Genomic DNA, 14,434 nt, shown 5'->3' with positions numbered 1-14,434 from the left:
GTAAAGCCCGCAGAGCCACTCGCAGTTTCTCCGTCTCTTCAAGTGTATGAGTGCGTCCTGAGTGCAGGAGGAGGAAGAGGAGGAAGAGGAGGAAGAGGAGGAAGAGGAGGAAGAGGAGGAGAGAGGGCGCACAGCAGAATGGATCCTTGGATGAGAGCGCACACGGTTCTGGCTCCGTCCAGCTGCTCCAACCTGCGAGAGTTTCCCCAAGAGCTGGACACATAGCCAGGAGAACCAGGAGAACCAGGAGGAGAACTGAGGCTGAGCCAGGAGCCAGGAGAACCAGGAGCCAGGAGAACCAGGAGGAGAACAGAGGCTGCTCCAGGAGCCAGGAGAACCAGGAGCCGGGAGAACCAGGAGCCAGGAGAACCAGGAGCCAGGAGAACCAGGAGAACCAGGAGAACCAGGAGCCAGGAGAACTAGGAGCCAGGAGCCAGGAGCCAGGAGCCAGGAGAACAGAGGCTGCTCCAGGAGCCAGGAGAACCAGGAGAACAGAGGCTGCTCCAGGAGCCAGGAGAACCAGGAGAACCAAAGAGAACCAGGAGAACCGAGGCTGCTCCTCCGCCCCGGCGCCACCAGCAGCCTGAGGGACGAGGAGGAGGCTGGAAACCTGAGTCCAGCGGGGATGAGAACTCACCACGAGTGGATTTCACTGGTCTGCTGCCAGAAGCATCTGGAAAGGATCACACAGGGATCCACCCCCCACCCCCCCCACCCCTCCAGAGGAGCAGGGGATAATTCACATCTCAGACGTCTCCTCAGGGTTCCTCTGCTGCCTCCCACCCTGAGCGTTCATGAGAAGTTACAACCCTCGCCACCAGATCTCCTCCTGGCCCCGGTGGGTTTGGACATGTCGGACCACCCTGGACCACAGTAGTTGACCACAGGTTCCGAGCATCATCTCCCAGGAGCCTCGTGTGACTAGTGGTCCTGGTGGGGGGGGGGGGGGGGGGGTTTCCTCTCAGCCATGCAGTGAAGATGTGTGCAGCCAGGTTCAATGGCCTCAGTGCAGAGGAGGGGGTCCCCGGTCCCGTCATGGCCTCCAGGATGCTGGACTGGACCGAGGCAGGTCCCCGGATCCTGCACAGCCTGGAGATGGGCACGGTGATGACCGTCTTCTACCAGAAGAAGTCCCAGCGGCCCGAGAGGAGGACCTTCCAGATCAGGCAGGACACCCGGCAGATCGTGTGGAGCAGGAACCCGGACAAAGTGGAAGGAGAGAGTGAGTATTGGCTTTAAAAGAATCGATGGATTAGTGAGTGGGACGACCTGGACCTGACCCATTGACCTCCTGACCCCCTGACCCCTGGGACTACAGGTTCCGTTCCAGAGCCTCAGTGTGAAGGGCCTCAGGTTTAATGTAGGGAAGTTATTATTGTGTTTGAATGGGTTAGAAAGACTTTCACTGGTGCTGTAGTATTGGATATAATATCTGTGCAGGTTATGATCAGTGGAGATAAATCAAGATGGACGACTCGTCTCCACTTCGTCCCTCTGTCCAGACACAAAGCTAAAAGACGTCGTCCTGAGCCGGAGTCTGTGTCTTCACTTCTGAGACACAGATTTAATGTTTGACAGAAACTTTATGTTTAAGTTTTATACTCAATCTAATATCGACCCCGGGCTCAAGAGGCTCTATATAAACTTTAATACAGGCTCAAGGCCCACAGAGAAAAAAAACAAAACAACAATACAAACAATCAATACATTACGTAAATATATATATGATGGGATGGCACCTATGTTAGGTATCATAGCAACAATAGAATTGAAAGATAATAAACGACAGATCACAACTTAAACGTCTCTAAGACTCGACCTACAGGAAACAGAAGTGTTTTATTGAGTGAACTGTCCCTTTAACAGAATGTGTGTTTATAAAGTTGCATGAACGAGGATCACAGACTGTGACATATCGCTAGGCCCCGCCTCCTTCCCCTCGTTAAGCGATGTTGCAGCTGCGGCGCCGTCATGGCGTCCTCAGACGGATCACGACCCCGTGACCTCTGCTTCCGTCCATGTCCACCTCTCAGGAACCCTCCAGACAGAAGAGCGTGCACGCCGCTGCCACATGTGCTCTGAGTAATCCCCCCCCCCCACACACCTCAGGGTCTCATGTCCCACACGCCACCCGCCCGCCTGACTGAGTGATGGTGGTGGGCTGAGGTGGCGTGGGCGGGAGTCGAGTAGCAGCAGTGCAGCAGCGGCCTGTCGGGGGTGTGGAGGCTATTGTCTGCGGCCTGGATCTCGTGGCCGCCCCGGGGGGGGGAGGATTCGTTACAGCGTCTGTTCGCTGGCGTGATGGAGTTTCCTCCTGTCGGCCATGTTGGATCCTCTCAGACTCTGTGGTAACACGCTGCTGCAGAGGAGAGACACAGAGAGAAACAGTCCGGTCGGTTTTCTAGAGAGTTCAACACATCGTAACTCAAGAAGAGACACAAACTCAACACAACATTCTGACAACAGGGAATGAAACCTTCTGTAAATCATTTTTCTCTCTAACGATCGTCATCTTGCACCAACCAGGGCCGAACTCCTGCTTTTCTTTTCTAATTGACGTCGACAATTCAGTTGCATTTTTTATCGGAGACGTCAGCTGTGATAAAACAAGCGCTCCTACAGAACCTGCACTGCCCCCTGCTGGTGCCTTATCTTTGTTTTCTGACTCAACTAATGACAAAGAGCCTCTATAAGTTTACTAATCGTGAACTTAATTCTAAGCAAGAAAATCTCGATTGTTGTTTTTCTCCCGTTGTTCAAAATTAACTCTAAAAGTGAAGCTAGATCATGTTGGCTGCCCCCTGGTGGCTGGCTGGTGGTCCTACACCCTGCCTCCTCCATGTTAGCAGATGGGACTCGGACCAAAACTAAAACAAAGTACTCGGTTCACATCACGTTCTGTAAATAACTGTAGGAAGTTATGTAGAGTTTGACTCGGGTCTCATGAATCTTCATAAATGATCCTTCAGGGCCACTGTAGGTTTCTCTTCTCTTCTCTTTTCTTCTCTTCTCTTCTCTTCTCTTCTCTTCTCTTCTCTTCTCTTCTCTTCTCTTCTCTTCTCTTCTCTTCTCTTCTCTTCTCTTCTCTTCCATCCCTCCTTCTCTCCTTTCTGCTGAAGCTCAGAGACAAACGTCCTCTGTTCACTTGTTGTTTCTGCTCCAGAGCCTCGTCAATTATTTATCCATAATCATAGAGCGTATAAACGGGCGCGTTGCTAATCCAACCGGGAAAACCACAGCAAACACCTACAGTCACACATAATCCACACAATATCACACACACACACACACACACACAGACACACACTTTCATAACCCACAAACGCCCTTTTACAAACAACCTCCCTCTGGACAAACCCACCAGAACATTCCAGGAACTCAGCGGTTCTCTCCTTCACTTTATCTCCCACAGTTCTATCTCTCTCTACCTCCTCCTTTCTCACCTCTCAGTTTTCCTCCTCCAGTTATTTCGCAATTTCCTCCACCCCAGCACATCCACACACACACACAGACACACACACACACACACACACACACCCACACAGACAGACACACAAACACACATCTTTCTCATTATCAACATTTCCGCTGACCTTCCATTTCAAGTCCTCTCTGTTTACTTTCAGTTTCTCTTTTCTCTGTGAAATCTCATATTTATCTGAATGACCTTCCTCTCTCCTCCTCCTCACTCCTCCTCCTCCTCTCTCCTCTTCCTTCTTTATCCTCTTCCTCTCCCACTTCTCCTTCCTTTTGCTGTTGCATCCCACATCTTGTTATATAACACACACACACACTAGTGATCAGTGTTTATTTGTCAGATGAGTGGAGGCATTAGATCCCGGGGCAGAGGAAGTGTGGGGTTATCAGGGAGTGTCTGTCTTCCTGTCTCCGTCTGAAGGACAAAAGGTCCAGCGTCTTCTGCAGGAAGCAGAGACAGGGACATGAGGAGCGAGACGCCTCAGACACTGATTTAAAGACGGATGCAGCCGATACTTTCTTGATTGAGTGGTTAGTTGTTTGGTTTTTTAAAGAACTCTGAAAGTTTGTCAAATTAAAAATCGCAGCTGGAGATTGTCTGGGTCAGATTCTTAGAGAAGCTCACGTATAAATTCTGTTTTGGAAATCACGTATTTTTGTTTACTTTATTTGGAGCCTGAGTGAGAAGTGGAAGAGACTAGAGAGTGAAAGAGAAAGAGAAGTTGTCGGATGTAAGAATTCCTATGGCTGCAGCTGAAACTCTGTCTGCGAGGACAGTAAAAACTTTATGGACGATAGTGGGAGCATCCGATCGTGAGAGACCCGAGCAGACATGGCTCCTCGTTTTCATCCTGAGATATTTGTATTATTTTTGTTGTTGTTTCACCTCCGTCACGTGTTAGAAACCTCGTTAACACGCCCACTCGCCCACTTCCTGCTGTTTTCTCACTTGGACTCTTTTTCCAGACATTTTATTCGGGGACTGGTTGGAATGTAAACTTCCTTCTGCTCAAATATGCGAATCCAAACCACCACCCCTTAAATTCATCAGTAACAACAGTTTAAACTGTAGTTTCGAGGTTTTGAGCAACAGAGTCGACACTAATCCGGGTTCAGAACGAATCCGAGCTGGTAAAACCCACTTTTACAATCTTTGGAAAACCGTCTCAATACGTTCATCCTGTTTCTAAACCCCGGCCTGTTTTTCATTCCCATTTCTCTCGTCCTTTGCATTTCTGTGATTACTGTGAAACCCCTGGTGCCATCTGGACGGGGGTGATGTCAGCGGCTGCACCAGGAACAGTTTGTTTCACTGCAATTATCACCGGCTGGTGGTTTCAGGTCAGCCGTGCACGCAGCTGCTGGAGCTGGAAGTTCATTCAGTTTCTCTCCGGCGCTGAAAAGAAACATAAACTTCCTTCGAGCAGAACGCCTCCGATTTGAGTTACGATGGAGGAAGTTGTGCACACGGTGCGATTGTTGTGTGTCGATGTTGAAGCTGTGAGAACACGGACGCTGCTGCACATGCCAACAATTCATCAGAAAACACAAAGCGCACAATACACAACACACACATCAGCCCTAAATCTTCCTGCCAGTTTAACACACGTCTTGTGATTTTATTTAGATTTAGCAAACCTTACAATGCACCACTTATGCAAAACTTATGCAAACAAAATTAATTCACAGTCAATTCACAGTCAAGAAATGTTTGACACTTCACATGCAAAGCCCTATGAGACGAATTGTGATTTGTGAATGTGGGCTATACAAATAAAACCTGAATAACAGAGGGATGAAGCACGGATGTGGAGAGCAGCTGTAAATAAAGATGGTCGACGTGGTTTGTTTAGAAGACGAAGCTTCACCAGACTTGAACTCTTCAGATGTTGAACACACTGTGTGGCACTGAGGCGACCCGGAGCAGGTCGACCTCCTCTCACATCCTGAACGCCATCGGGTCGTCTCCGTGCGACCAGCTGACTCAGAGTCCTGTTCCTCTGCTGATTCCAGCTTTGAACCTCCTTCCAGGGAAGTTTCAACCACATTCAGTCCAAAGTTTTCTCTTAAATCTTCTGCCAAACACGTTCCCTGGCGTCTCCAGGAGCCGAGAGAGGAACCAGACTTCTGCTCTCAGCTGACTTTCCTTCAGAATCCTATGAAAGCTGCTGAGGACAGTTTGACTCGAGGGAAAGAACTGCTTCCTTCATTGATTTCTCATTTCTTCATGTGGGGAACTTTGGTATCAAATGACATCAAAATGTTCACACAGTTTTATAAGAGTGTGTTTGCTGTGTGTGTGTGTTTGCTGTGTGAATGCCAGAGCATCTGTGTGTGTGTGTGTGTGTGTTTATGTGTGTTTGCACAAGACATCTGCTGTGTCAATAAAGCAGCGTTTTCCTTGTGGGTGTGTCCACGGCTGCGAGTGACAAAGTCGAGTCCAGAGCTGACATCATCTTCTGTGGTCGATCATGTGACTTCACCGCTCGGTTTAACTCTTTGATTTACATGAGCTGCTTGGATGAAGTGTGAATGTGTCATTTGTGTTATTGCACCGAGTAGAAATTAGACTTATACGTCAAATCGGGTTTGTAAATTCAATCCTTGTCACACAAACACATATTTTTGTTTTCAAAATATGTTATTTGTCTAAATTCAACCCATAGAATAATCTAAACAAGAAAAGTTCCACGTGTTATATATGGAAGAGCAAAGCAAGTCAAAGCAAAATCAGTGCCCAAGTGTCATAGTCAAATTTTTGTGTAATTATGCTGACAAACAAACAAACAAACAAACAAACAACAGTGGCAAAAACCAAACTTGTCAAATTTCCCTTCAAACTATTTTAAAATCCCTTAAAGGAAAGTTTGTTTGTCTGCTGCTGACAAACCTCTGCAGCAGCTCAGCAGCATCCTGCCGTCGACAGCTGAGATGTTTGTGTGTCTGTGTGTTTGTGGTTTTTCTGGACTCACACACCCACACCCACACACACACACACACACTCACACACACACACACATACACACATACACACAAAAACATTAGTTCAGCTCTCCAGCAACAATCTTCTGTGTGTTGTTGGCAGGGGAATTATACAAGCAGCCAAACTGTGATTTATGGTTTGTGCATATTTGTGCTCATGCAACACTATCCTTCCTTCCTGCCCCCCCACCCCCCCTCTCCCTCCCTCCCCCTTGCAGTCGACATGCGGGAGATCCGGGAGCTGCGGCTGGGGAAAAGCTCCCGGGACTTCGAGCGCTACCCGGAGGAGGCTCGTAAACTGGACTCCGCTCACTGCTTCATCGTTCTCTACGGCCTGGAGTTCCGCCTCAGGACGCTCAGTGTGGCCGGTCAGTGTGTGTGTGTGTCTGTGTGTATGTGTGTGTGTGTGTGTGTACACAAGTAACAACACATTCAAAAGAAAACAAAAACAAATACAAAAAGAATAAATAACTAAAGATGGGACAGAAATTTCCCATTACTCTAATTTATTCCCCTTAAAATTTAAGTCATTTTTAATTTGTCTTATTTTCAAATTACCCAAGAAAAGACCTGCACAAATTAGCATTTTCATATAATTACATTGATTGACTATTTTCACTGGTGGATTAATACTCTTTTGTTGCTGTGGTGGGAATATAACAGAATAATGATGCTCCTCCTTTATTCTTTACCATCCAGTCAGTTAATCATTTGATCTTCATTCTCATCAAAGCCTCAAACCGTCTGTTTTTACAATATTCTACAATATTCAAATAAATCTGTAACTTGGACATGTGCTTTATTCTTCATTGTTTGTTTTAGTTTGATATTATCTTGGACAGTGAGTGTTTAGTGTCCTGTGTTTCCTTCTGGCTGCAGCGTTCAGTGAGGAGGAGGTGAACATGTGGGTCACGGGTCTGAACTGGCTGATGGTCGACACTCAGAGAGCGCCGGCGCCGCAGCAGGTCGACAGGTGAACTGCAGGTGTCATCATAATATAAATACATATAAAAATACATCTACAACCTGCCCTCACACTGTCTGGTATGTACAAACCGTAGACTGTGAATAAACATGGACGACAAGAAGGTTCTCCAAAAGCCTCTAGTGGCGCCCCCCAGCAGCGCCCCCTATGGGCCGAGCCACCAGCCTCACATTAGTGTCACAGGAACAGTTTCTTGTTAACCTGCGACAAAACTCAAAGTACTGTGTAGTAATAAGGATAGTATACAAACTTTATTAATACAGGGTCCTTTAAATCAAATTAGTTTTAGAAATAGCCCTCAGGATAAGACAGGTACTATCAGGACAATATAATAACACTAATACAATTTAAAATATAAAATACACAATGTTTAAGATATAAAACAACATATTTCTAATTCAATAAGATGAAGTATTGATTGGAGACATGAACAAGCTTCACTGAGATGTTTGTGTTTAAAGAAGAAACTGAGTGAGTCCAGGTTTCAGTGGCTGTGTGTGTGTGTGTGTGTGTGTGTGTGTGTGTTTCTACCTTTTGCTTAAACTTTGATTAACTCACTAAAACTGCAGCTCGTGAGAAGGAAACGGCTTTCAGAAGAATTTGGGTCATATTTGTGGAAATTGACTGTTTATTTGTCTCAATGTGGACGACAGCCGGAGGCAGTTTTCCAGGTTCTGTGTCTGTCACGATCTTGTGAACACGAAATCTCAAGACCACTGAGGGAATTCCTTCAAATTTGGTGCAAAAGCTCAGAATCACATGGGCCTCACAAGTCATGTTTTTATCCTCTTGAACACAATATTTCATATCTGCCTTTAGCTGACTTCATATGAGTCCGAAAAAAATTAATGTAGACTGAAACTGCACTGGTTGGTGGAGGCGTACAACCACAGGGTGGAGCTTCCATGTAAAATCTACAGTATGTATATAGCAGGTGTTGTCTCCCACAATGCATCAGCTATACTCTAAGTCTGATCACTCAAATTCAGAGGTGGTCTCGGACCTCGATCCAATCCACATCTTCAGCTGCACAACTGGAAACGTGTGATTTCTATGTATTGAACCTGTCTCTGTTGAACCTCTGGTCTCCATCCCTCCGTGTGCAGGTGGCTGAGGAAGCAGTTTGAGGTCATGGACCGGAGCCACGAGGGCAGGTGGGTGAGTCGCCTCTCAACACGTCAACACTTCACAGCAGCCTGTGATGCTGGATGCTGATTGGCCGCCGCGTCACAGCAGGTTGAAAGTGAAGGTGAAAGCAGATCCAGATGTGATCAGAGAGCTCGTTGGGATCTGACCTTAACGTGCACGCTCCGAGCTTCTGTTTGGGTGGAAGCCGCTCCAGGACAAACAGCCTGCCAGAGCCTGATAAGGAGCAGGAAGTGATGCGATGGGCTGGGCCCGGGTGGAGGGCAACTTCCTGTCTCTTGTGAAAATAGTAACAGTATCTGGACAGAGGGAGGAGGGAGGAGAGACCTGAGGAGAGGAGGATGGATTGTCTCATGTGGTTTATTAATCATTAGTCAGATACAGTCTTTCAGTTTCCCTCGTTAGGGCCGAATCGTCCCCTCATGAAACCATCTCAACATCTGCAGGACTTTTATTTGGATTTACACCAAATTGCACAAACTCATAAATATCAGTCCCCTAAACGTGCCAGAAATGTTTCGAGATCCTCGAGTTGTTCTCTAAGAAATCTGCTAAGAAACGTCCTCGCTCACAATGTTGAAAAGGGAGAAATCATTTCTGGATCTGCACATGATTCAGATCTACACCGACATTTATCAGGTTCTTTCCTGACGCGTCCGTTCACCGAGTTTCGTTTTAATACGTTCAGGTAGTTTTTGCTTAATCCAAACAAACACAGAGAAAAAAACTTTAATAATCTCTCCCAGTTAATTCTCATGAATTCTCAGATGTTGTTTGTTTGTTTTTACGTTTTTATTTCTCATCTGTATTCCAGATCGTGGTCTCTCAGTTCGACAGTTCTTTCCTGACGCTTCCGTTGATTAGTTTTTGCGTTATCGAAACAAACACGGAGTCAAAGCTGAAATAATCTCTCCACAGTCTGATCTGTTTCCAGTTATTTCTCACAATTCTCAGATGTTGTTTGCTCAGTCGTGAGGGAATTTCAGATTTTTTAATTCTAATTTTTAAGTTTTTATTTCTGATCTGTATTCCAGATCGTGGTCTCTCCACTCGACAGTCGGACTTGATGATTCCACCCCCAGTTTTCTCAGCTTCTTCACAGGCTGTGAGCTCAGATAATTTTGTTGCTTCGACAGATTTCCTGTTCTCCATCTTCATCTCCTCTTTCGTTAAAGATTCATTATTGTCTCTTGCTGCAGCTCAGATCTAAAACCTGCAGCTGGAGCTCGTGTTGCAGGAGTGAAAGCGCCCGAGCAGCGTTTGTTGACGTTGAACTCTTGAGCTCAGCGACGTTAACGCGGTTCTGCCATTGTTGTTAAATCCTCATCAATGAAAACAGTGAAAATCTCTTGGTCATTATAAACATGCTCTCACACAGCGCCCTCCTCTGGTGAACACAGAGAACATCACTGGATCTGCCTTGTCCGTCTGCTTCAGTTCAGACTGTCGGTAAGTTTGTGTCGTTTCTTTTCTTCGCAGCATCACAGTGAAGGACGTGAAGACTCTTCTGCCTCAGGTCAACTACCGAGTCCCCAACACACGTTTCCTCAAAGACAAGCTGCAGGTCAGAGGCTCCTTCACTTTAATATTCAGGTATTCTTCTCCTGTGAGTTTTTCTGACGTGACCACGGCGCTGATCTTCTGTGGCACTCACAGGAAGTGGAGGCCAGGAGCGATCTGTCGTATCCTAACTTCGCTCAGCTCTACAGGACGCTCATGTTTGACGCACAGAGGAGTGTGAGTCTCAGTGTTGCACATAAACACACACACACATGTTCACTGAATGGCAGAAAAACGACTTAAATCCTGTTCTCACAAAACATTTAAACTCCACCTCAATTGAAAAGTCCCAGTTTAAATTAAAGCTTTGATTTTCTTACAGAATAAAACAATAAATAAATAAGGAGGACCCAACTTCCTGTTTGCACAAAAATGAAGCCGATATTTCTCAGATACGGGAGCGGCCATCTTGCACCGATGACGTCAGTGGAGCCGGAGCATCAAGGTCATATAGACACACCCCCCCGACCAATCGTGAGTCAGTCTCAGCTGTCAATCATGATGTTTTAGGCTGTTTTTATATCATCAAATAACTAATTAAAACCAAACTCATCAGAAACATGAACACTTGAAGATACATCAGTGTGATATATCGCCCCCTGCTGGCAGTACACAACAAAACAAGTACACACACTACACAACTACAGGTCGTTCTTATCACACTGATGTTTGGGTTCACGTGTCTGATAAGTTTGGTTTTAATTTGTTATTCGTTTATATATAAATTGGGCGAAACATCTCGACTGACTTGTGATTGGTCGATCATGTGACCTCAACATCCTCCATCTTCCGATCGCTGCTACTCTGGCTCCAAATGACGTCATCGGTGGATGATCGTTACAATCCGGGATAATTTAGCTCCATTATGTTTCCAAGTCAGATGCAGTTTTGTATTTAGAAGTTGATTCTCTGCTGAGTCGGAGAGAAAAGAGTAAAGTTCCACCTCGAGTTCAGGATCTGAGTCGATTCACCAGCAGCTCGTACGTTTCACGTCTTCACCACACGACACGTTGAGTCTTACCTGTCGATGCTTCACCTGGCTCCTCCCACCTGTCGGTCACCTGCCCCCCCCCCCCTCTGTTCTCAGATTATTGAGCAGCTGGAGCTTTCATTCCCTCTGAGGTGAGTCCCTCCTCCTGCACCTCCTCCTCCTCCTCTTCCTCACCCTCCTCCACCTTCACGTTCACCTCCTCCTCTTCTTCAGCATTCACTCCCTCATATGCCCCCCCCCACCACTGTCATCCTCCTCCGCTGTTTCTCTTTATCACACAGAGTCCAAAGGAATGAAAGCTAATGGGTTTTTATGTTTTTTAAGAATCTGATCAATAAACACATCATCAGTATCAATATATCAAATATCAATACTTTTTTTTAAAGGAATAAACAATGCAGAAAAGATTAATGTTGACATTCTACAATATGTATATATATATATATATTTGTGTTTTCTTTATTTCTTAAAATATCAAGATCAGAATTTTCAGTAAAATCTCAAACTTCAATAATATTTCTTTGTCATAAGACTTTGATAACAATTACAAACAATTTGAAAGCTTGAAATCTTTCTTTTGAACGATTGAAACTAAGTTTTGAAACATTGCTGAATGTTTCTAAGTAGAATAAATTCCCCATCAGATATTAATATGTTAACATGTGATGTCTTCTCTCTCACTCTTTGTCGTTGTCGCTCTGTTTCCGTCCTGAACTCGGTTGTGTTGCGTAGGAACGTCGACCGACCGGAGCTTTGTCAGATTTCTCTCTACGACTTCCAGAAGTTTCTACAGATGGATCAGAAGGTACCGAGCAGACTGATCCCGTTAAGAACTAACAACTCTCTAGAATCTCTGCTGTTGTTCTCACGTCTTCTTCTGGTCTGGTCTCAGGAGTCGTGGGCGTCGGAGCTGAGCCGCGTCAGAGAGTTCCTGACGGGCTACATGAGGGGGGGGCCGCAGCCGGAGCCGATGCTGCAGCTGGACGAGGTGAAGCAAACACACAAACCTGCATGGAAGCTGAAATAAACTCTTTCTCACTTTACTCTGTTTCCCTTTTGCAGTTCCTGACCTTCCTGTTCTCTAAGGAGAACTCTCTGTGTGACGCTCGCCTGTCGCCCGTGGTTCAGGACGACATGAAGAGACCTCTGTCTCAGTACTGGATCTCCTCCTCACACAACACGTAGGGCTCACACCTCAGTGGAATCATGACGATGTGCATTATTATTATTTTACCTGATTCCATCATGCCATTGTTTTTTTTTTTTATTGTTTTTTTTTTTAACAATCTGTTTATTGAATTTTTACATAATTAACAAACAAACAATACTGTTCCATCAATAACATTTACAGATGTAATGTCAACATACCACAGAACAGAAACCAACCCCCCACCCCCCTCCCTCCGGCACCTAGCCCCAACAGATGAGCACATAGAGTTGAAAAATAGAGAAAAACAAACAAAAGAAAAAAAAAAAAAGATGGGTTGATAGAGGAAGAGAGAGAAAGGATAAATAAATAAGCAAGTAAATATATTAATAAAAGAATAGATGACATAAATCATAATAATAATAATAATAATAATAATAATAATAACAATATGATAGTAATACTAAAAATAAATTAATGAATAAATAAATAGATACATACGATCAATACAAAAAAAATAAAAAATAAATAAAATAAATACAATAAATAAAATAAATAAATAAATAAATAAATAAAATAAATAAAATAAATAAAATAAATAAAATAAATAAATAAAATAAATAAAATAAATAAAATAAATAAAATAAATAAAATAAATAAAATAAATAAAATAAATAAAATAAATAAAATAAATAAAATAAAAGAACCATCATGCCATTGTTATTGCAGCTACCTGATGGGCGACCAGTTCTCCAGTGAATCCTCCCTGGAGGCCTACGCCCGCTGCCTGAGGATGGGCTGTCGCTGCATCGAGCGTGAGGATCTAGATCAACTTGTGAGTGAGCACAGCAGGTAAAAGCCCGATGAGATTATTAAACTGTGTGTTCTGGTCCCAGTGGACTGCTGGGACGGACCCGACGACCTGCCCATCATCTACCACGGCCACACGCTGACCTCCAAGATCAAGTTCCTGGACGTTCTGCACACCATCAAAGAACACGCCTTCGTCACGTCGGAGTGAGTTTGTCTCTTAATCCAGATTAATAACCACCAGAGGAAACATCTAACGACCTCTGGTTGATTGTTGACCTCCACAGAGACACTGACGCTGATTGAATTCCCTGGTTCCTCGGTGTGTTGGTTCCTGATGAAGCTTCTTCTTCTCTTTAGGTTCCCGGTGATTCTCTCCATCGAGGATCACTGCAGCGTGGTGCAGCAGAGGAACATGGCCACGCACTTCAAGAAGGTGTTCGGAGACCTGCTGCTCATCAAGCCCGTGGACAACAACGCCGAGGAGCTTCCTTCACCGCACCAGCTGCGCAGGAAGATCCTCATCAAGGTGCACAAACACACACACTGACACACACACACACACACACTGACACACACACACACAAACCGCTCATCCAGATAACTTTACAGTCGACACTTGATAGAAAAATGAGTGTGAATAGAAGCGGTGTGTGAATGTAACACAATTTACAAATGTGAAATGTTTTGACTTTTCAGTGCAGATCTGGTTTAATAATTTATACCTCTACTATATATCAAATATTATATCATACTCTCTGTATATTCTTTGTATATATAAGTCTATATACACATATTTATACATGTGTACATAATTATAATTATTATATTACTATTATTATTATATATACTGTTGCTGCCATTATTACTATATACTGCTATTATATTGGTATAATTACTATCATATATAAATATATATTCTGTTATATTCTATATATACTGTACTATTTTTATATACTGTGTAACAATAACATTACCATCATATCATCAGTACTATTACCATCATCTTGCCACTGCACCTTATCTACCTATTTATCTTGTGTTTCTATTTTTTATTCTTTCTACCTCAATATTTTTTATTGTATTCAAATATACCGGCTGCTATGACGACTTAATTTCCCTTCGGGGATGAATAAAGTAATCTATCTACCTATCTACCTATCTACCTATCTACCTATCTACCTATCTATCTATCTATCTATCTATCTATCTATCTATCTATCTATCTATCTATCTATCTATCTATCTATCTATCTATCTATCTATCTATCTATCTATCTATCTATCTATCTATCTATCTATCTATCTATCTATCTATCTATCTATCTATCTATCT

The 14,434-nt window shown here is 44.2% G+C and overlaps 1 protein-coding gene across 1 annotated transcript in view; it reads left to right on the top strand.

The window, feature by feature from the left end:
- Nucleotides 1-940: 940 nt before the first annotated feature.
- LOC133011155 (1-phosphatidylinositol 4,5-bisphosphate phosphodiesterase gamma-1-like) overlaps nt 941-14,434 on the top strand; it is a 28,461-nt gene continuing 14,967 nt past the window's right edge. Inside the window, exons 1-13 of the mRNA XM_061078861.1 lie at nt 941-1,222; nt 6,678-6,827; nt 7,339-7,432; nt 8,551-8,598; nt 10,070-10,154; nt 10,247-10,327; nt 11,238-11,272; nt 11,874-11,946; nt 12,034-12,129; nt 12,204-12,322; nt 13,018-13,103; nt 13,185-13,305; nt 13,459-13,627. Of these exons, the coding sequence (XP_060934844.1) occupies nt 979-1,222; nt 6,678-6,827; nt 7,339-7,432; nt 8,551-8,598; nt 10,070-10,154; nt 10,247-10,327; nt 11,238-11,272; nt 11,874-11,946; nt 12,034-12,129; nt 12,204-12,322; nt 13,018-13,103; nt 13,185-13,305; nt 13,459-13,627 (1,401 nt within the window). The 5' untranslated portion in view covers nt 941-978. The remainder of the gene's footprint in view (nt 1,223-6,677; nt 6,828-7,338; nt 7,433-8,550; nt 8,599-10,069; nt 10,155-10,246; nt 10,328-11,237; nt 11,273-11,873; nt 11,947-12,033; nt 12,130-12,203; nt 12,323-13,017; nt 13,104-13,184; nt 13,306-13,458; nt 13,628-14,434) is intronic.

This window comes from Limanda limanda, chromosome 9 (genome assembly GCF_963576545.1).
Source record: "Limanda limanda chromosome 9, fLimLim1.1, whole genome shotgun sequence".
Lineage (NCBI taxonomy): Eukaryota > Metazoa > Chordata > Actinopteri > Pleuronectiformes > Pleuronectidae > Limanda > Limanda limanda.
Note: the sequence above shows the minus strand (reverse complement) of the source record. Positions and strands in the feature narration are given on the sequence as shown.